Source organism: Lampetra planeri, chromosome 49 (genome assembly GCF_965212315.1).
Source record: "Lampetra planeri chromosome 49, kcLamPlan1.2.h2, whole genome shotgun sequence".
NCBI classification, from domain to species: Eukaryota; Metazoa; Chordata; class Hyperoartia; order Petromyzontiformes; family Petromyzontidae; genus Lampetra; species Lampetra planeri.
The window spans coordinates 7,400,026-7,423,975 of record NC_136155.1 but is presented as its reverse complement, the minus strand read 5'-3'; the positions used below and the strand labels follow the sequence as shown (position 1 = coordinate 7,423,975).

Sequence of the window (23,950 nt, the reverse complement as noted above, 5' to 3'; positions counted from 1 at the left end):
TGCAGACACCATATTGACTGTCAAGAAGGGCTTGGTAAGGACACGACGCTGGAAGGGGTGATGGCCGATGGCGGAGACTAATAACGGAATGGCAGCTAAAGAGGGGTGGGAAGACATCCAAGATCAGATTGTGTTCAAGTACCAGACGGGTTGTTGCATCGTGGGACCATGAGAGATGGCGACGGCTTGGGGAGGCCTTCAATCAGCAGTGGATGGATCATGGCGGATGATTACCTATTTTGTGAGGTCTATTGAATTATTCTGTTGGTGCCTTGCCTTAGGCTCGTGTTTGACTGTAAAAACTCCCCCCCCCCCACCTCCCCCCGTGCCAAATGGATCCTGTACAATCCTGATCCCTGAGCATTACCTCTTTGGAAATAAAAGCGGGAAAAAGAAAATCCCTCGGCATGCAGCGTGGAACAAAAAAATATCATAACAAGCCAGAGAGGCCAGTCCATTAAGTGAGGCAGCTCCATTGTCACACTAATGGCCGCCGCGCTACGCTCTTTGTAACGTTTATATGTACATATGTACGTGTGTACACGCGTGTGTGAGTCGTGATTGTTATCTCAGTCTCAGCCCCGAGTTGTAAAAATAGAGCTTTGACAAGCAGTGCGCTCATTCTGTCCATGCCTCCGTGTCGTACACAGTAATGATGTCGTACGCAGTAATGATGTCGTACACAGTAATGGTGTCGTATACAGTAATGGTGTCGTACACAGTAATGGTGTCGTACACAGTAATGGTGTCGTACACAGTAATGGTGTCGTATACAGTAATGGTGTCGTACACAGTAATGGTGTCGTACACAGTAATGATGTCGTACACAGTAATGGTGTCGTACACAGTAATGGTGTCGTACACAGTATTGGTGTCGTACACAGTAATGATGTCGTACACAGTAATGGTGTCGTACACAGTAATGATGTCGTACGCAGTAATGATGTCGTACACAGTAATGGTGTCGTACACAGTAATGATGTCGTACACAGTAATGGTGTCGTACACAGTAATGGTGTCGTACACAGTAATGGTGTCGTACACAGTAATGGTGTCGTACACAGTAATGGTGTCGTACACAGTAATGGTGTCGTACACAGTATTGGTGTCGTACACAGTAATGATGTCGTACACAGTAATGGTGTCGTACACAGTAATGGTGTCGTACACAGTAATGGTGTCGTACACAGTAATGGTGTCGTACACAGTAATGGTGTCGTACACAGTAATGGTGTCGTACACAGTATTGGTGTCGTACACAGTAATGATGTCGTACACAGTAATGGTGTCGTACACAGTAATGGTGTCGTACACAGTAATGGTGTCGTACACAGTAATGGTGTCGTACACAGTAATGATGTCGTACACAGTAATGGTGTCGTACACAGTATTGGTGTCGTACACAGTATTGGTGTCGTACACAGTAATGGTGTCGTACACAGTAATGGTGTCGTACACAGTAATGGTGTCGTACACAGTAATGGTGTCGTACACAGTATTGGTGTCGTACACAGTATTGGTGTCGTACACAGTAATGGTGTCGTACACAGTAATGGTGTCGTACACAGTAATGGTGTCGTACACAGTAATGGTGTCGTACACAGTATTGGTGTCGTACACAGTAATGGTGTCGTACACAGTAATGGTGTCGTACACAGTAATGATGTCGTACACAGTATTGGTGTCGTACACAGTAATGGTGTCGTACACAGTAATGATGTCGTACACAGTAATGATGTCGTACGCAGTAATGGTGTCGTACACAGTAATGATGTCGTACACAGTAATGATGTCGTACACAGTAATGGTGTCGTACACAGTAATGATGTCGTACACAGTAATGGTGTCGTACACAGTAATGGTGTCGTACACAGTAATGGTGTCGTACACAGTAATGGTGTCGTACACAGTAATGGTGTCGTACACAGTAATGGTGTCGTACACAGTAATGGTGTCGTACACAGTAATGGTGTCGTACACAGTAATGGTGTCGTACACAGTAATGATGTCGTACACAGTAATGGTGTCGTACACAGTAATGGTGTCGTACACAGTAATGGTGTCGTACACAGTAATGGTGTCGTACACAGTATTGGTGTCGTACACAGTAATGGTGTCGTACACAGTAATGGTGTCGTACACAGTAATGATGTCGTACACAGTATTGGTGTCGTACACAGTAATGGTGTCGTACACAGTAATGGTGTCGTACACAGTAATGGTGTCGTACACAGTAATGATGTCGTACGCAGTAATGGTGTCGTACACAGTAATGGTGTCGTACACAGTAATGATGTCGTACACAGTAATGATGTCGTACACAGTAATGATGTCGTACACAGTAATGGTGTCGTACACAGTAATGATGTCGTACACAGTAATGGTGTCGTACACAGTAATGGTGTCGTACACAGTAATGATGTCGTACACAGTAATGATGTCGTACACAGTAATGGTGTCGTACACAGTAATGGTGTCGTACACAGTAATGGTGTCGTACACAGTAATGGTGTCGTACACAGTAATGGTGTCGTACACAGTAATGGTGTCGTACACAGTAATGGTGTCGTACACAGTAATGATGTCGTACACAGTAATGGTGTCGTACACAGTAATGGTGTCGTACACAGTAATGGTGTCGTACACAGTAATGGTGTCGTACACAGTAATGGTGTCGTACACAGTAATGGTGTCGTACACAGTAATGGTGTCGTACACAGTAATGATGTCGTACACAGTAATGGTGTCGTACACAGTAATGGTGTCGTACACAGTAATGATGTCGTACACAGTAATGGTGTCGTACACAGTAATGATGTCGTACACAGTAATGATGTCGTACACAGTAATGGTGTCGTACACAGTAATGATGTCGTACACAGTAATGGTGTCGTACACAGTAATGATGTCGTACACAGTAATGGTGTCGTACACAGTAATGATGTCGTACACAGTAATGATGTCGTACACAGTAATGGTGTCGTACACAGTAATGGTGTCGTACACAGTAATGATGTCGTACACAGTAATGGTGTCGTACACAGTAATGATGTCGTACACAGTAATGATGTCGTACACAGTAATGATGTCGTACACAGTAATGGTGTCGTACACAGTAATGGTGTCGTACACAGTAATGATGTCGTACACAGTAATGATGTCGTACACAGTAATGGTGTCGTACGCAGTAATGGTGTCGTACACAGTAATGATGTCGTACACAGTAATGGTGTCGTACACAGTAATGGTGTCGTACACAGTAATGATGTCGTACACAGTAATGGTGTCGTACGCAGTAATGGTGTCGTACACAGTAATGGTGTCGTACACAGTAATGGTGTCGTACACAGTAATGATGTCGTACACAGTAATGGTGTCGTACACAGTAATGGTGTCGTACACAGTAATGATGTCGTACACAGTAATGGTGTCGTACACAGTAATGGTGTCGTACACAGTAATGGTGTCGTACACAGTAATGATGTCGTACACAGTAATGATGTCGTACACAGTAATGGTGTCGTACACAGTAATGGTGTCGTACACAGTAATGCTGTCGTACACAGTAATGGTGTCGTACGCAGTAATGGTGTCGTACACAGTAATGATGTCGTACACAGTAATGGTGTCGTACACAGTAATGGTGTCGTACACAGTAATGATGTCGTACACAGTAATGGTGTCGTACGCAGTAATGGTGTCGTACGCAGTAATGATGTCGTACACAGTAACGGTGTCGTACGCAGTAATGGTGTTGTACACAGTAATGATGTCGTACACAGTAATGGTGTCGTACACAGTAATGGTGTCGTACACAGTAATGGTGTCGTACACAGTAATGATGTCGTACACAGTAATGGTGTCGTACACAGTAATGGTGTCGTACACAGTAATGGTGTCGTACACAGTAATGGTGTCGTACACAGTAATGGTGTCGTACACAGTAATGGTGTCGTACACAGTAATGGTGTCGTACACAGTAATGGTGTCGTACACAGTAATGGTGTCGTACACAGTAATGGTGTCGTACACTGTAATGATGTCGTACACAGTAATGGTGTCGTACACAGTAATGGTGTCGTACACAGTAATGGTGTCGTACACAGTAATGGTGTCGTACACTGTAATGGTGTCGTACACTGTAATGGTGTCGTACACAGTAATGGTGTCGTACACTGTAATGGTGTCGTACACTGTAATGGTGTCGTACACAGTAATGGTGTCGTACACAGTAATGGTGTCGTACACTGTAATGGTGTCGTACACAGTAATGGTGTCGTACACAGTAATGGTGTCGTACACAGTAATGGTGTCGTACACAGTAATGGTGTCGTACACAGTAATGGTGTCGTACACTGTAATGATGTCGTACACAGTAATGGTGTCGTACACTGTAATGGTGTCGTACACAGTAATGGTGTCGTACACAGTAATGGTGTCGTACACTGTAATGGTGTCGTACACTGTAATGGTGTCGTACACTGTAATGATGTCGTACACAGTAATGGTGTCGTACACTGTAATGGTGTCGTACACTGTAATGGTGTCGTACACAGTAATGGTGTCGTACACAGTAATGGTGTCGTACACTGTAATGGTGTCGTACACTGTAATGGTGTCGTACACTGTAATGATGTCGTACACAGTAATGGTGTCGTACACAGTAATGGTGTCGTACACAGTAATGGTGTCGTACACTGTAATGGTGTCGTACACTGTAATGGTGTCGTACACAGTAATGGTGTCGTACACTGTAATGGTGTCGTACACAGTAATGGTGTCGTACACTGTAATGGTGTCGTACACTGTAATGGTGTCGTACACAGTAATGGTGTCGTTCACAGTAATGGTGTCGTACACTGTAATGGTGTCGTACACTGTAATGGTGTCGTACACAGTAATGGTGTCGTACACAGTAATGGTGTCGTACACAGTAATGGTGTCGTACACTGTAATGGTGTCGTACACTGTAATGGTGTCGTACACAGTAATGGTGTCGTACACTGTAATGGTGTCGTACACAGTAATGGTGTCGTACACTGTAATGGTGTCGTACACTGTAATGGTGTCGTACACAGTAATGGTGTCGTACACAGTAATGGTGTCGTACACTGTAATGGTGTCGTACACTGTAATGATGTCGTACACAGTAATGGTGTCGTACACAGTAATGGTGTCGTACACTGTAATGGTGTCGTACACAGTAATGGTGTCGTACACTGTAATGATGTCGTACACAGTAATGGTGTCGTACACAGTAATGGTGTCGTACACTGTAATGGTGTCGTACACAGTAATGGTGTCGTACACAGTAATGATGTCGTACACAGTAATGGTGTCGTACACAGTAATGGTGTCGTACACTGTAATGATGTCGTACACAGTAATGGTGTCGTACACAGTAATGATGTCGTACACAGTAATGGTGTCGTACACAGTAATGATGTCGTACACAGTAATGGTGTCGTACGCAGTAATGATGTCGTACACAGTAATGGTGTCGTACACAGTAATGGTGTCGTACACAGTAATGGTGTCGTACACAGTAATGGTGTCGTACGCAGTAATGATGTCGTACACAGTAATGGTGTCGTACACAGTAATGATGTCGTACACAGTAATGATGTCGTACACAGTAATGATGTCGTACACAGTAATGGTGTCGTACACAGTAATGGTGTCGTACACAGTAATGATGTCGTACACAGTAATGGTGTCGTACACAGTAATGATGTCGTACACAGTAATGGTGTCGTACACAGTAATGATGTCGTACACAGTAATGGTGTCGTACACAGTAATGGTGTCGTACACAGTAATGGTGTCGTACACAGTAATGATGTCGTACACAGTAATGGTGTCGTACACAGTAATGGTGTCGTACACAGTAATGGTGTCGTACACAGTAATGATGTCGTACACAGTAATGGTGTCGTACACAGTAATGATGTCGTACACAGTAATGGTGTCGTACACAGTAATGGTGTCGTACACAGTAATGGTGTCGTACACAGTAATGATGTCGTACGCAGTATTGATGTCGTACACAGTAATGGTGTCGTACACAGTAATGATGTCGTACACAGTAATGGTGTCGTGTTGATTCCGAATGTGCGTAATTGTGCTGCGATCGCCATAATTGGTTATGCCCGAGACATTTCGATTCTCCTGAAACACCCTGGCGATATCTATTGCTATTCCTGGCTCTGTACTTCTACGCTCTCGCGTCTACGCTCCGTGCCTACATCCAACCCCCACTACCAGACGCTAAGTTTGACCAAATAACCGACAGGACCGACACGGCACACGGAGGCCCTCGCCTAGGAGCGCATTGACAAAGGGTTGTATACGTACATTGCTTATTTAGGGTAAAGATACGCACGGTTTGTACGTGATTAAGCCAGCGTGGGACATTGACAAACAGATTTGTTCGTTGCAGGCTAAGTTTACTAGTACAGGGGTTAGCCAGTTACAAGGTACCAGTTAACTTATCCGCTGACACGCTCGGCTGGAAATCCTACCGGTTGCCAGGGGTTGTCGATTTGCTCACCAACAATTCCTGTGCTCCCCCGAGCGCACTCGCTCAGCGTACGAAATCTGTGACCTCTTTTTCGGTGGATTTAAAAAAAAAAAGTCTTGACGACTATAAAAATGGTTGCCATGTTTCCAAAAAAATCAATACCATCCGCGCCGGTGTCTCTATGACATTTAAACCGTTTATGCCATTGACCTTACAATCTCACAAACACGGAGATGGAATCAAACAATTCTGTGATAACCCCTGTATTGTTTAGTCAGCAGTTGTTGCGACACCTGCAGTGATACGACTGGAGTTGAGGGCTATTCTATGAAACCAATCTCTCTGCAATTTTTCTTGCCCGTCTTTTGTATTGTACGGCCTGGCTGATTGCCGCGCTTTTGAGAGTCTTATGACAATTATTTTTTGCACTGCAGCATTGTAATTTTGAAGATGCATGATTACTGAAGAGGTCCACTGAGGGGTTCTTGAGCCCTCTCGTGGGAATGTGCAAAACCATTTACAAGTCGAGAGATTTATTTGGTAGATTTGTATTTTGTAGATTTTCCCGCACCTACGATTAGCACGGTTGGCTACATACGGTTACGAAAAAAGTTCAACGTACGTGCATCATCTTCGTTTGAACTTGAGATTGTATTGCTCTGTGGCGTTACTCCAGCCAGATTATGAATAGTTTAACGAAATGTTTATGTTGAGGTGGTGGCTGTGTGACTCTGAGGTCAGACACCGCTGAGATCCTGTGGTTCCGATCCTCGTAGCCAGCATTGAGTAAACTGGCCTCAAGTATTATGAATCGATGGTCTCAGGCTGGTCACTTGTGGACTGCACCAAAAATTCCGTCGTGTTTAATTACATTCGGCACTTTAATTGCCGAAAAATAAATTCCGGCTCTGAGAATGAAAAATGTTGCTGCGAGTGATATTTAACAATCCCATTTAAAAAATGTGTGGGAAAACGCGCAGGCCCTTCAGTGTACACACGTACGTTTAGTACGGTTGGATACGTACGGCGCGAAAGAAGTGTCACATACCACACGTGCAGTAGAAGATAATAAAGGGCCCTCTTCTCCAGCCGTGGTTCAACACAAAGGTTGCCCTGCTCTGGAAGATTTCCAAATTAATTCTTCGTCTCGTTACGCGATAATGATGGCGCAATTAAAATACATTTTAGGAAAATATGCTGCAAAAAATTAATTTAAAAAACCACGACTTCTCTCAGGCTTTTTTTTTAAGCCACATGAATATTGGAAACATGTTAATTAACAGTGGATATTGTTTATAAAAAAGGAACAATAAATATATCGTTAGACCTCCTTTGCCAGTACCAAAATATAATAATAGGGTTTTCCCCCTTTTTTCTGGCAACAAAACTGAAACCTTTTACAAGGATTCATGTCTGCATTAATCACAATACTTGCAGTCAAGATGTAAACAAAACACACTATGATAATATATGCATTGTCCTTTTGGGTGGGGGGGTACACGAACGAGGCTTTTGGGTGCATTGTGTTCTGCCAGACACGCTCCGAATATTTGAGTTGTCCTTGACACGATGAGGCGCTCACTCTGTTCTCTCGTCTCCGCAGAATCCCACAGGTTTGTTGTCCTCTGCCCCTGCTCCTGGCTTCGACCTTTTATTTTTTTAATGCCGAAAACGGTTGTGTGCAAACCCGGGCAAGCGATCCAGCGCAACGCATGGCCCAGTTGATTCTCGGCACGATAATAAGGGAGAAGGCAAAGGTGCAGCCCTGCAACGGCTTGCTGACACCACTGCCGGCGGAAGTGCTTTCCGTCGAGGTGAGCTCTAGAAAGCTCCAGAAAGCTCTGTTAGTGGTCGTAAGAAAGAGATGAGGGGTGCCCCCACGTTTTACCCTACCACAAACACACACTACCTACCAATGGATTAACTGTTGTGCACCCATTTATGCTGCCAGGTAGAGAGAGGGGGGCGGTGGTGAGGGGAATTTAATGAGCTCGCTCCGGTTGTTTTAACTGCCGCACCGGGAGGTGGAATCGAACCGGCTACCTCTGGATTGCAAGTCCAGTGTCCTAACCATTACACTACGGCAAAGTGATAATGTCGCACGGAAAACACTGAGTAGTGCCACATCGATGTGTGCGATAATGTGGAGAAATTGAAACAGACATCCGGGATAATCCTGAATGAATCCTATAGGAGCCTACAGGGAGAATCAAATTCCCGTGGAATCTATATCGGGCATTCAATAGAAATCCCATAGGATTCAGCCGTAATAGATGCGTTGTGGCCAGGAAGTAAATGGTGAAGGTTAAGAGGTTAATGAAGCAGCATATGCTACTTTTGGGTACCACCAAATTGGGTTGTGTGTGATTGTGTGCGTATCCGTGTTAAGGCACATGTGCATGCATCTGTGTTCATGTGTGCTTGTATATGTGTGTCTGTGTGCCGGCTTTCATAGGTCCTCGCTCGCAGCACTTTCCCCAAAAGTCTGTCAAGGCTATATGGGGGATATTTGTCTTTGTATGTATGTGGGTCAGAGTGGTTAGTGCACTGCGCTACGAACCCGTCGAACCGAGATCGATTCCCACTCACGGCCAACACCAGTGATGATTATCTGAATCAATCCTGGGCCTCCCATAGGTCAACTCAGCCTCAAATGAGTACCTGGTGCAACGTTTAAATATTACCACTGGGGAGACAAAGGTGGCAAGGTGTGGTGTTGGCCACCCACCCCCTCGTGTGCCATGCTGGCTTTCATCGGTGCTCGCCAACAGCACTTGCTCACACAGAATGTCAGGCTACATGAGGGATTTTTTGTCTTTGTGTGTGTCCGTGTGTATGTGTGTCTGTATGAATGTATTTGCATGGACTGGTGCTTATCTTTACGTCTCTATATCTGTCCGTCTGTATGTATGTGTATGAATGCATCGGTATCATATGGATGCACACGAGCACATGCGATCTCAGCGTGTGTGTATGTGTGCACGCATTTGTGTGTATCTTTATGTGTCTATATATCTGTCTTTATGTATTTATGGGTGTGTGTGTGTGCGCGTGTACGTGTATTTTATGCGGTTGTGTGGGGAGCTGCAGTGCAGCGGTTAGTGCTTGGCGCGATGAACCCGATGACCCAAGTTTGATATCTGCTCACGGCCATCACCAGTGACAAATACCTGAACCGGTCCTGGGCCTCCCCAAGATTGACTCAGCCTTAAATGAGGCAGTTTGGTAACACATCAGCACTGGGGAGATAAAAGTGGCGGCCAATGTGTGGTGTTGTCCTCCATAGGTGCTCGCTAACAGCACTTGCCTCGACACTCCGTTGAAAGCTATAGGGGGGGGGGGGTATCTTTGTCTTTGTGTCGTATGCATATACATGAGCAGGTACGCACTCGCGCGAGCTCCTATGACAGCCCATCAGTCCTTTGTGCACATCAGCGGGTCCAGTGTGTGGCACATTGGGTGGCCTTAACGTGCGCAATTTATGAAGCGTGCCACACGTGCTCCGTTCGGAAATGTTATTGTCGACACGGTGTCACATGATCGCGGCACGGCCTCCAGCGCCGTCCAAGGTTACGGCAAATTTCCGAACGCCGAACATTTTGAACGCGAATTGTAAAAGCGAGTCAATAAATAACAGCAGTGGTTCATTTTTTTTGTGCCAATGACACTTTACAAGCCGTGCGTCAGTTGTCCGACCAGCACGTGGAATTAAAAGCTTCCCTTTGTTCGCGGTGCTTTAATAGAGATAATTGGAGGTTTAGATTTTGTCGACCAGGGAAGGTGAATGCTAATTTTATGGTAATAAGCCATGTCCCAATGGTCGTTTGGCCCACTTGTATTGAGGATACTCTTGGCTTTGTCCTGCTGAAATAAAAATAATAATGATATTTTAATTGAGAACGGGGAGGAGCGGTGAGCAGTGGGGGTTAGCACATCGCGCTATGAACCTGGAAACCTGAGTTCGATTCCCGGTCACGACAAACGACGGTAAAATCTGAATTGGTCTTGGATCCTCCCCCCCGTCACGAGCACACGGTGACTAGCGTGTTGAAGTATGGTTAAAAACACCCCAAGACCGACACAGCTTGAGGACTCCTTTATCTAATGCTAAATTGGATGAAGGGCTGTAAAGTAGAATACATTTATTATTAAACGTAGAATAGTGATGAGCAGAATATTCAATGTGGGTAGGTTTCTTTTGCACATTTCTGGTAGCCAAAGCGCTCATCTTTGTACAATGAAGGAACTTAATCTGCATGGAGAAATATCCCTTTCATTAAATGTGTACAAAGCCTCTTGCGCGGCACCTCTTGCCTAATTTAAACAATTAATTGTCATGAGTGCCCGCCCATTGCTATATATCAATGCGCAAAAATCGACTTCAGGATTTTAACTTCGGCGCCGTGGACATTTCGGATGAGGGTTTTAATGAAACACCGCGTCTGACCCGCTGCGGCTTTTATATTTTTTTTGCACGGGGGGGGGGCGATAAAAAAAAAGCGTTATCTAGTGAAAGCGGGCAAGAGACGGAGGGCTGTGCGAGGGAGACAGAGGCATGGGCCAAAAGATGAATTGCCCTTTGAATCCAATTTGTGAGGCGGAGGTTGGTGATGGAGTGGCGAGCGGCTCTGCGGCTGTTTGTCGGGAGGGCTCAGATAATTAACTGGCCTGTGCTTCATTTGTCAAGCATCTCCACCTATTGAGCTGGTGGTGGGGCACATTTTCCCAGAGCCCGCTGGTGCACAGCTACTGATAAAACCTGCCTCTGTGCTTTTTTGTACGTTATTTTGCTTTGCTTGATTTTGTTTCACTATTTTTTGTTTTTCTCTCCCTCGTATGAACTTTTCGGCCTGTTTGCTACGTTCGCTTTATCGCTCTGCCTGGGCTGCTCAAAGATAAAATATATATACAAAATACAATAAACGAACAAAAAACACCGTTTAAATTTTGTTAATGGATGTAGTTAGGAAAATAATCATCAATGTGGATATATTTTTTAAAATGTTATTTGAGTCACCGATGACTGTGAGTGGACACATTTCATCAAGCGTGACGATGGCGACCACTGCTGCCCACCAGAGACCCAAGCGTGTGACCGACTGTAACGAGACGAAAGATAATTCAGTCATGTGATTAGAGACTGCCGTGCACCGAGGAAGAACAATGGACATTGGCCATATCCGTATGTAATAGGATTGACTGAATTCACTGATTGGCTGACCTGGTAATATAGGGTGGGGAGTTGGGGAAATTGACTTAGGTGCCCTCACGCCAACATTTCACAATTCGCAACGTATGTGGCTGTTTGATTTGAGTAGACGGAAGAGAATCAAGACGTCAGCGATGTAACTGGACCAATGATGATCAGAATCAGAATTTATCCTGGAGAAATCCGATGAGCTATGAAGCTCTTTTTCACAGATGCCCAGGAAGGGGTGGGTCAAAAAGTTACAACAGCAAACATTACAAAAAAACGATTAGTGCAAAGTACAGGAAATTAAAGCAAATCACTAAAAATAATAACAAATTGCAAGTACACCAATTCCTAAGCTTGCAGAAAAACAACAGCAAGAACAGTCCCAGACCTCACACCAAGACAACAACACACAGTCCCCCGATAAAATTGCACATTGAAATAAAATGTAACATAAAATTTTTACAATGGAACAAAGGTGTATTTTGCGAACATAATTTGATTGTAATTACCGGATTTAGGTTACGCGCTCGAATAGCACTTCAGCACGCATTCACCTTTCGCTTTATTCATTCAGTATAATCGCGCGTACTGCTTAGGGCAGGATGTGTTAAAGCAACTTCACACTAAGTCCTCGTGCCGGTCGCTGCTACGTCCAGTTCGTGAGAATGTGTTTTGATGTCATAAGCAAGTTGCTCCAAACACATTTTGCGATGTGGTTGTGAAAACAAAGCCCGTCCCCCTGCTGCGACGAGCCGTGGGGGTGGCATTAATATTCACCCGAGTCGCGTGATGGGAAAATTCCACGTTCCTATGGTGGAAACCAGGATGCCTTCAAAACAGAGCTGTCACGCGATTAAACCGATCCGCCAAACGGAATTGTCATGACCCAGAGATTGTGCATTGCGGCTTAGTGTAAAACCCGCCGTCTGCACGCAGGGTTAATTTCGATGGCAAAGTTAGCTTTAGGAGTCAATGCTTTTACTTTTTAGACCAGAGTGAACTGCGTGCCATTAGCGCCGGATACAGCCATATGTTTCGCTCGCTAAAAGCGAAACTCTTCAATGTCGCATGCATGTTTGATTTGAGGGCCTGTCAAAGGTTTAGTGAAAATAAGGACCAGAGGAAAGTTTCAAGGGTGTTACGGTGAACTTTACTTGCTATAATGTAACTATTTAACAGATGAATTACTCTGAAACTTGAACTTAAGTTAAGATTGCCCATCAACGATAGCCAATAAACCGAGTAACAGTCATGAAGCAAAGTCTCTTGTTAGATATGACACTTAGACTGGGGATAGTGAAATATAAGGCGTTTGCTTTTACATAAAAATCCATAGAATACATAAATCTCTCATTAGTATTTTGAAGCTAAGGCTTATATCTCTATTTCTAAGTCTTTATTTAATTTTAAAATATACAATCCAGCTAAGATGTGCTCTCTCTGGCAGTACACTCAATGTGAGAGTTCAAATCCCTTTTGGGAGTAACGCATTATCGGCAGCTGCTTCTCTGTGGTGTGGGGAGGCCCTCACCCAGTGTTGGATCGACAAAGGGCTGTATATATATACACGTGTGTGTATTCTGACTGTCGCTTGTGTTCATGTGTGCATGTGTATGGATGTTAAGTGGGGGGAACGGTAGGGCAGCGGTTAGTTCACTTCGATTGGAACCAGACGAACAGAGGTTCGATTTCTGGCTCGCGGCCAACATCGGCGATGAATATCTGATCCGCTCCCGGGCCTCCGCTGGTCAACTCGGCCTTCAATGAGTACTTGCGGCACTGGGGAGACAAAGGCGGCTGGGCTTGGTGCGGATCACCACCGCCCCCTTGTGTGGCGGCGTGCTCGCTTTCGCACGTGCTCGCGCTAACGGCACTTGGCCCATCTGTTCAACGCTGCACGCGGGGTATGTGTCTTTGCACGGTACGTCTGCAGTAAGGGCCATCCATTTAGTACGTATGCATGGAGGGGGGAGGGGGGTTAACCCAAATGCGTACGCTTGCGTATGGGGGGTCTACTGACAACGTACGCATAGGAAATGGGGGAGGGGGGTGAAGCCTCGATAATTATTTGTCTGCATTGGCCTTCAAATGAGTTAGATAGTCCGGCCGTGGACTATCTGTTTGCGTAAACACGTTCATATTATTAATCCTTGATCGTTTCTGCGTGGATTACATATCGGCCGTTCTATACGATTGGGGGGGGGGGGGGTGGTGCGTCAAGCGTACGTACGCAGGTGGGGGGGGGGGGGGGTGTAAAAAGTTCGCGTGTGTACAGGGAGGGGGGGAAGGGGTCAAGTTTTGACAGATTTTTGCGTACGTACTCAATGGATGGCCCCTAAGCAGCGCTGCTTGTGAAACGCTGTGGATAACCTCTCTTTACCTCCTGACCTTGGCTCGGCGCGGCGGCAGTAGAGGCGTGGGCTTCTGGCGCAGCTGGCTCGCTACCCCTGGGCACCTGGCGCTTCACATCGTGCCAGTCCACGGCTACCTCCGGAGCACGGGAGAGAAACGAAACGAATATAAATTAGTGCATCCGCTGCAAGCCTCGTCGAGGCGAAACGAGCACAAAGGGAATGGGGAAAGGGAAAAAAAGAAACGTGTAACGGATTGCGTTGTTCGTGCACATGTATTTACATGACACTCACCCTGAAATCATGTATTCATTATCAGGGCAGCAGTGGCGCAGTGGTTACCGCACGCACATGCTGAACGAGGGCCTCCCCACGCCGTGCGGGTCGCAGGGGGGGAGGGACTATTTGACCATACTTCACCATTGCTCGTCAGTGCGGGTTTGTGAGCATAGACTTGAGCGACCGAAGTCTAATTTTGATTCCTGGTCATGGCTACCATCAGTGGCGAGGGATATCCGAACCTTTCCTTGGGTCCCCCCCCCCCCCACATCACCAACCCTCGCCGACTGGCCTGCTGTGAAGTACGGTTTCAACGAGCCCCATAACCGACACGGCATGGGGAGGCCTTCATCCAGCAGTGGATTTACACCGGGCCGGACATTGTCAATGTTGATCCTTTCGCCGGGCTGCAGGCATTCCTCCCATCATCCCCTGTATCCCGGCGAAGAAATAAAAAAAGGCAATTTACGTGACATCCAGAGAAAATGGCCTTCCCAGCCAGAGGTGGTGGCCCAGTTGCCTGTCAATAGCCATCAGTATAAAACAGAGCATTAGATAATAATCGTCGTGGCCTCCATGAGACGAACAAGGCCCCATTAATGAGGGCTGCTTGCACGGGCATCGATGTCCCGTTAAGGAACTGTTTTGCTTCAATGGATTTCCGCCCCCTCCCTGCCCCCCCCACAAACATCTCGGCTACTTTTGAGAGGAGCCCGAATGCAAAACCTACTGGCACTCCCATTTCATAGCGCCAGAGCAAGATTGCTTTTCATGATGGCGGGTGGGGTGGGGGAGTTAAAAGTAATGGTCGGCGAGGATTTTTCATCACCTCTGTAATGTGCCGCATATGGTCTCTCGATTCGGTCTGATAACGAAGCCAGAAATATTAACTGTGGGGGGACATGAGCGCGGAATTATCATGTCGAGCGCACGTTTGGGCATTCGTATTAAATCGGCCCCGGGGATGGCACCCCCGCGACTCTCGGCTGGATGTGCGAGAGTTCAAATCCTGTTTGGGGCGTTGACTCCTCAGCCCACCATGTCTCCCCGGTTTGTAAGAAGTCAACAGTGGTGGGCCTATAGACATCCTGGGCCTCGACTTGGTTATTGGGAATTCCGAGCACTGGCTTAAGAACTCCCCCCCCCCCCCCCCCTAAAAAAAAAGAAAGATGATGGCATCCAATTGTTTGTTCGAACCGGAAAAAAAAATCAACACTCTTCGTGATATGTTCTTGGTTCTTTCGCTAAAGTCACGTAGAAGGGAAACAATAAAATACATTTCTTGCTGTGGTTTTCACACCTGATGATTGCTTGTGTTGCAATCTAAACGTCGTGAGAATTGTATTGTTTTATATTTTATTATTTTATTGTTTCCCTTCTACGTGACTTTACCGAAAGAACCAAGAATATGAATCCCTGCAGTCACGAAAGCTTTAAATCGAAATTTAACTCTTCGTAATAATTTAAGCTGCGGGGTTTTTGATTGACGACATGATTTCTAAGTCATTTATTCATTTTGTGTGTGTGTGTCAAGAAGTTGTATGACAATTTCATTAGTTCACCAATCAAAATGAATAATGACAATCTGGATACGTGCGTCGGTAATGGGTTCATCGCACGAGCCCCGTGCAGCCACCTGTGGCGCTGCACGCACCACGACGGAGGAACGGCGACTCGGTCAAAGCGTGAAAATGCGTCAATTTGCAATGCGGGTTAATCGTTCAACTACGCCTGTCTGCGCATGTGTCACATGCTGTATACGAACACACACCCCGTTTTATTTTTCAAGTCACGATTAATGAGCACCGCACCCGAAGGCCCAAAATGCCAAAGCCGCATGCAGCGTACGGCGCTGTTCAAGGTGTAATAAACAAGAGTTGATGTATATTCTTGGTTCTTTCGAAAGAACCAAGAATAAGAATCCCTGCAGTCACGAAAGCTTTAAATCGAAGAGTTTATGTGCTTATTGTATCGAGCAAGGTTTATCAAGCTTTTACGAAAGTGACGAGGGAATTCAAAAGTGGAGCAGTGTGACAATTTGATTCAATTCCAACCTTCTGTAAGTGTTGGGAAAATCCATGACAACTGGAAATCGCTGGCTACAGGCCCTCTCGTTACCTTGGCTTCAGGAGGCGCAAGGCGACGCTGAACATTGACGACTTCGGCCGTAACTGACGAGTCATAATGAGAGCGAAACTGGTCTAGGGTCGTCTCTTTGTTTCGCCGCTGACTGGTGGGGGATTGGTCACATTTTCAACTCTCTTTGGAGCTGTGGAGCAGACGAGGCATGGAGAGCGTTGTACATGCAATGTGGGGGCCATATGTTTCTGTCGTTTACCCGGAGCACACCTTTGTGTGTTGTTATCTACGCACGCGGTTGCCGTGTCGGCGCGCTCGCTGTCTCTGACCCTACCTCGCCGTGCTGGTCGTTGTGCGTGCAGGCTGCTCATTTACGGCAGGTACTGCAGTCAGCTGGAGGGAGCCCACACGTGCATCAACCGGCTGCTGCAGACGCGGGAAGATTTCAAGAACAAGCTCGACGTACGTTCCCCCGGTTTTTTGCACGCGTGGACACGTGAACGCGCATGCATGTGCGTGGGGAGAGGCGCTGTACGGGGAGCGGTGGTGTCGTGGTGAGCGCTACGCTGCGCTACGAACCTGGCGACCTGAGTTCCATTTCCCGCTCACGGCCAACACCGGTGACGATTATCTGAACCGGTCCTATGCCTCCCCTAGGTCGACTCAGCCTCAAATGAGTAGCTGGTGCGATGTGTAAACATCGCCACTGGGGAGACAAAGGCGGCCGCGTGTTGTGTTTGCCACCCACCCCCCCTTGTGTGCCGTGCCGGCCTTCATAGCTGCTACTTTCTAACAGCACTTGCCCGAACATTTTGTAAAGGCTATACGGGGAATCTTTGTTTTTGTCTTTGGAGTGGCGCTGTACCAATTAGCACCCTGTACCATGACCCCAGTTTTAACGCAAGTTGTATATTGACAGCACCAGAGCCGGTGTCAACATTTTTCTCTTTGCTCGTAGTCTGTGCTTAGTCACCGGTAACCTGTGGAGTTTTAGCCACGTCTTCGTCTGTAGACATCGCGTGTGAGCGTGAACTCGTGAAGGGGGCGCACAATATTACCAGACTCGCTGTGGATTCCCACACATCTCTCTGTGTGTCTCTGTTTGTCAAATTTCACACTTAACTTATAATTTTAGCAATCTTTGGAGAAGGTAATCAACCAGGCTATGCGTTAACTGTGTGTTAGCCGACTCTCTGTGTTGCATTGCATTACATTTCCCAAAAAATTGCTACATTTTGTTTCCTCAAACTGCCTATTTCTCTCTCTAAAATGTACCAGGCTCTCATAGGTCCATTCGCTCTTTCTCTCCCTCGGTCGCTTCGGGGTGGATTTCCACATAACTCTCTCATAGACATGCTAATTCTCTGCTCCAGCAGACCCACCTCTCTCTACCCCCCCCCCTCTCTATATAAGGCCACGACACAGAGGCATTGGGTCTCTGTGTGTATATGTTGTGTGTCTCTCTCTGTGTGTCTCTGTGTTGTCTCTCTCTGCTTGTGTGTCTGTCTGTGTGTCTCCGTGTCTGTGTTGTGTCTCTCTCTCAAATTTAGTTCTACCTGATGACGACTGCTTGTGTTGCAATCGAAACGTCGTATTATATTATTTAATTAATTTTCTTTCTACGTGACTTTACCGAAAGAACCAAAGAGTAATTCCTGCGGTCACGAAAGCTTCCAATAAAGTTTTTTTTACCAGATTCGTTCAAGCTCGGTAGATATTTTTACATATGTCCAATGATCGTTTTTGGACTCTCTGAATGCCACGAAGTCTGTAATAATGTTCCTGTATTATCTTAGTATTCATTCAGACTCGTCAATATCATCTCATCGTGAGTCCGTTAAGCTTCGTCATCACTGGTGTTAGCCATTACCAAGAAATTAACTTTGGTCGCTTGGTTCATAGCGCAGTGTGCTAACCATAGCGCCACTACTCCACCCCGATAGGTATCTGTGTATCAGCAATTTCACTGGAATGGCCTTTTGCAGGTAAGAGCACACAAATGTGTTTGACTCAAGATAGGTGCAAATGTAAAGGGGCAGCCCTTGCAATTACTCGCTCACACCACTGCGGGTGGATTTTACACGGGAGGTTATTTGGCCTACTTCTTCAGGTGGGACCACCCAACACTTTACACCACCACGCACGAACGAGCCCATCGACTACCTGCGACGTCACCAATTTGCACCACAGCCGGGTGACTCAGAAGCGGTGGGGAGGCATTGAAGGGACTTGCACCGCTGTTTTTGTGTTCATCTGCCGCGACCTCTGGATTGCAAGTCCGGCGTGCGAGCCATTGCCCCGTGGCAGCAGTGTCCCTTGCACCTCCGATTAGCACGGTCGGCTGCGTACGGTGCGATCGAAGTTCAACATACGTACATACAACGTACATACAACGTACGTACATACAACGTACGTACGTACATACATACAACGTACATACATACAACGTACGTACGTTGTATGTATGTATGTACGTACGTACGTTGACTCGGGATGCTCGTTCAGAATAGCCGCGCTTGCACATTTTGGTTTTTTTTGCGATGTCCTTTTCCCCGGCGTGCTCGCGCCCAGCCCGCGCTATTGACCGAGCGGTGCTCCCCTTTATGGCCCGTCGTGTTTTATTCATTGCAATTACCTGGCAGCATTAACCTCTCCCTCCTCCCGAGCTCGCCGCTGCTGTGTGTGGAGGTGCATAATGTCTGGGCTGCCGCAAAGCGCGATGCATTCAAAGACAAAGATCCTCCCGTGTAGCCTTCACAGACTGTTGGGGCAAGTGCTGTTAGCGAGCACCTGTGAAGGCCGGCACGGCACGGCACACGAGGGGGTGGGTGGCCAGCACCGCGCCCGACCGAACTTTGTCTCCCCAGTGGCGATGTTTAGACACCGCACCAGGTACTCATTTGAGGCTGAGTCGACTTAGGGGAGGCCCAAGATCGGTGAAGATAATCGTCACTGCTGTTGGCCGTGAGCAGGAATTTAATTCGGGTCGCCGGGTTCATAGCGCAGCGCGCTAACTACTATACCTCCACTCCCCAAATTCACACACACCCTGCCTTCACAAGGTTATCGTTTTTCCACCTATGTTTTTGGGTAAATAAACATAATTTTCATCAGGGAGCCATGATTAATCCACCACTGGTTGAAGGACTCCCCAAGTTGTCGCCATTTATTGCGGTCTCGCGACATGATGGTCAGACCTGCACGTGAGTTGATTTCAGCACTCCGTCTCCGTGGTCGACGTACTCTCTCTCCGGCGGATTCTTAATTTGGCCCTCCGCTTTGTTGTCAGGATTGACCGCTGGTTAGGAACTCTTCTGGCAATTCCTGTGTAGAGTGACATCACAGCCGTGCAAAGGCAGCGTGTGGATGCTTCCAAGGTGGCTCTGGTACAGTGTGTCGTGAAGTGGTGGATAGGGTCACGTCGTGAATTTTCTCGTGAAGGGAAACGTCAAGATGAGAGTGAAAGTGCAGCCCCTGCGATTGCTTGTCGATGCCACTGCGGAGGGAATGGCCCCCACTCGAGGGAGCTGTCACAGAGCCCCTTCTCTTCTAGTGGCGAGTTGTGGGGGCGCCGTGGTGGCGATGTGTTAACTACCTCGCCTGGTATTCAGGAGGTTAAGGGTTCGAGCCCGACCCTAACACCTCCTGTATATTTGGAGATTGTACGTCTCTCTGCTCGTGGATGTTCTCTGGCTCCTCCGGTTTTTTCTTTCACACTTAGAATCAACGTGCGTTTAGAGTATTTGGCTGCTATACATTTGCACACTATGAGCCACTTCGTTGGGCTATCATTTGTGGGCAGGTCACTTCTGAAAAAGAGCTTATATAGTTCACTGGGCCTTACCCGGTGAAATAAAAATAGTTTTAGTTTAGTTTTCCCCTACCCACACTTTACCCCATCGCATGCGATTTGACTCGCTGAGAATGTCAAAACGTCTTAAATTGACATGCGGGTGGCTGCATAGTATGGTCATGTGTGCCTCTCACGCAAAAAGTGTGAGTGCATGAAAAAGGTTTAAAAATGAACTTGAGTCAGTAGACAAAGTGACTGGGACGTCAAAGCAGATGTCAACGAGATGGTTGCGTACGTGTCCCTCACGAATGCGGCACTCAGATGGGACAAATGCATGTGGGTGACAGTGGGAATACCCAGAAGAATGTGGTCCATTTCACTCGCTGCACTTCACATTTTTTCCGAAACTAAAAGTGCGTGTTCGCCTTGAAGCACTCTCATACACGGAAGGCCGATGTTTAGGACACAAAGGGCCTTCTTCAGAGCACTAGGAATGTTCAAGCAGCATCAGTGCAGTACAAAGGTGCATCGACTTTTGACTCGAGGTGTCTCTGTGGAAGCTGGCACACGAAACGCACGTGTGAGATGCACGACAGTCCGCCCAGGCATCACAGTGTTGTCAGTCCACTGCTGGATGCGGGCCTCTCTATGCTGTGCAAGTCGTGGGAGATCGTGCTGGTTGGTCGAGGCAGGACACATAGATATGACATTCTTCTTCTTTCGTATGGCATGTAAGCAACTGTCCTCCAACCAATCCAAGGCGGCAGTAGACACTGTACGGATTGCACCGGTACCGCCAGGGTGTGCGTGGGCGGCTCACTCGTCGGTGGTGTGTTTGATGGTTTAGGCTTTACCACAGTCGCATATTGGCGATTCTTTGATTTTCCATTTATGGAACAACGTGTACGCCGAACATCTCCCGCGCTGCGTCCGAGCCCGGCTCAGCGTGGTCCACAGCCGTCGTGAGAGAGAGAATCCCGGCACTTCCACGGTCGGGTCCTCAATGATGTTCTTGCTTCCCACGTTCGTAGCCGTGCCACCCTTCAGACCGTCGAGTGCCGGTGTCTTTATTTTCAGCTGCCAGGAGCGGAGGCGCCTACCCAGAAAGGCTTCCTGGATTTAAGCCGAGGGCGTGGAGGTTCCTTTATGTCTTGGTGGAGCGGCAGGGCGAAGTTTCCCACGATCTTGTTGTGCTCCCGGATCGTCGCGGCAACACGTCGGATGTTGGCTGCAGCGATCTTCGCCAGCACAGGAAGCCACGGGTGTGGAGTGGACTTCAGACGTGACATGGGAAAGTAGACGTACCGTCCTGCGACGGAAATTGTCTTCACTGCCTGCTGCTCGTCACGGTGAAATCGAGAGGAAAGTCAGCTGGCCTGGTTGGCACAGTGCTTGGAGCCAAGTGACTCACGATGCGGAGGTTGTGAGTTCAAGTACTGGCTGGGGGGGAGGGGGGGGATGGGATTACTCAGCACAATCATCTCATCCGGGGGCTGATAAAAAAAATGTCGCGCTCACGTGGGAAGCCCCGCTCTGGCTGTCCACACGGATTGACGCGTAGATGCCAAGGAGATGTCAGTGCCCACCAGCAGCTTGAGGACTACAAACAAGAAATTATAAACCCCTCCTCCTGACCCCCCCCCCCCCCTGTACTTATTTGGGCGGAGCATCGCTTTGACTTTGGAAAGACTTAAACCCACAGCGGCGTCATATTCCGTTTTGTATACGTGACTGTCAGGTAATTATTGACTCGTCCAAAAGACTGCACACACGTCAAAGTCTTCACCTGCGCTCACTGCACGGGCTGGCTGTACAGACAGACAGCGAAGACCCCCCTCTGCGATTCTTAAACATACACTCGTTGCTATGACTCATTGAGCCTCGAATGCACCACATCTTGTCAGATCTTGAAATTTGAGACTGCCTGGCAATGTGTCAGCCTGGGCTGCGACAGAGGTCAGGACGTGGCAGCATATCAATGGATTCCTGAGTGTGTCTGTGTGTAGCTTTGAATGTTTACCCGCCCGAGCATCGGGCTTTGAGATGCGCTTCTGCGGCCGTCTGGAACGCTCTTCCTTCCGATATTCGGAAGCCGCTGGAGCTTTGCACTTTTAATTCAAAATTAAAAAGTAATTTCTTTGGAACTGCTTTTTATATTTAGTTTGTTGTCCTTCCGCCGGATCTCCGATGAGCACGGTTGGCTACGTACGGTGCGAAAAAAGTTCAACATACATACTTGCGTGCACGCGTAGCGGGGTTTCTCCGTGTTCTCTAGTTTTTTCACTCGTGCCCGACGCTCGTTAATGGAATTGGCCAAACCTCCCAAAGCTGGAGCCCCTCCTAAAGCAATCTCAGTACTCAGTGAGCAGTCCCTAGTTAAGGGGCATCATTATTATTATTCACACTTTCCAACTAAGGTTGAAAGCCTTTCTGTATTAGCTCCGCCCATCTGTCTGCAATGGGGGGCCGGGGGGAGAAGGGGCACCCACTCTTACTCATCTAAGGATGAACCATTACACTCGTCAACAAATTTTTTTTTTCTGGCCTGGACTTTTGCAGCTGTTTTAGACTAATTTCAGGATGCTGATTCCAAATCTGATCTCAGATTTGCTCTATCACATCTCATTTTTATGCTATCGGCATACCCCATTTTCATTGATTTTACGCGAAATTACCATGAAACTGTTGGAATACCTTATGCCAGAAAAGTGTATTGACCAGTGTTATGAATAAAATGTGATGATGAAGTAGTATCACTATGTCTTGGAGACGTTTACGAGCTCCCATTGTCTCATCACGGCCCGCAGACATTCTGCTGCCCTCTGCCGGCCTGGCACGGGGACTGCTGTTAGTATCAATCGCCAATTAAATACTTCCGTCGATAAACGCACGTGGCAAATTGTTACGGATGACCTGTTGTGCAGACCGAAAGTAATTTTTTTACAAACATTTGTTCTACCACTTAAGGCCCACTGAGATAAGTATCTCTCTTTCAGAAGCGAACTGGCTACACGTGGTAAACCACGAAGTGGTTTACCACGTGTGCATGTTCAGCAGCCAAATACTCTAAACGCCTGACGTTCATTCTAAATGTGGAGGGGAAAAGCCGGAGAACCCCGGAGAAAAATCCACGCGGCCACGTTGCAGAGAGACACCGCGAACTCCAACAGTACGTGTGGCCAGTGTGGCAGAGTGGACAAAATCACCTCTAGAGGGGGGGGGGGGCCTCCAAGTAGGGCTCTCTCTCTCTCTCTCATGGAGGCCCTCACACTATCACAGTGGCGTGACTAGAAATGTCTCCACAATTAACATCTGGCCACCATAGTGAGATGAATTTTTACTGAAAACTTTCGTGACTGCAGGAATTCATATTCTTGGTTATTTTGATAAAGTCACGTAGATAGAAACCAAATAATAAATAATATTTTCTATTTGAATACATTTTTATTATTTATATATATTTTTCTATCTACGTGACTTTCCCGAAAGAACCAAGAACATGGTAGAGATGCTAACGAGGTGGTAGAGGCAGCAGCTGCTTGCGTGAGGGCGGTGGCGGCAGTGGCGGCAGCGGCTGCAGCGCTGCAGTGTCCTCTGCCCAGTGCTCGTCTCCTCCCCAGCCGGGGAGCGGCGCCCTTCCCCTCGCTTCGGAGCGGCCGCTCGTTGGTGGCACTCTGTCGCGTGCCGCCCTGTGATGGATCGGCCAGCGATGGCCATGCTGGCTCCTGGGC

The 23,950-nt window shown here is 47.3% G+C and overlaps 1 protein-coding gene across 3 annotated transcripts in view; it reads left to right on the top strand.

Moving 5' to 3' along the window:
* LOC144733928 (guanine nucleotide exchange factor VAV2-like) overlaps positions 1-23,950 on the top strand; it is a 235,553-nt gene that overhangs the window by 165,932 nt on the left and 45,671 nt on the right. For all 3 annotated transcript variants that reach the window (XM_078615947.1, XM_078615948.1, XM_078615946.1), the window contains exon 9: positions 16,789-16,888. In XM_078615947.1, the coding sequence (XP_078472073.1) occupies positions 16,789-16,888 (100 nt within the window). The remainder of the gene's footprint in view (positions 1-16,788; positions 16,889-23,950) is intronic.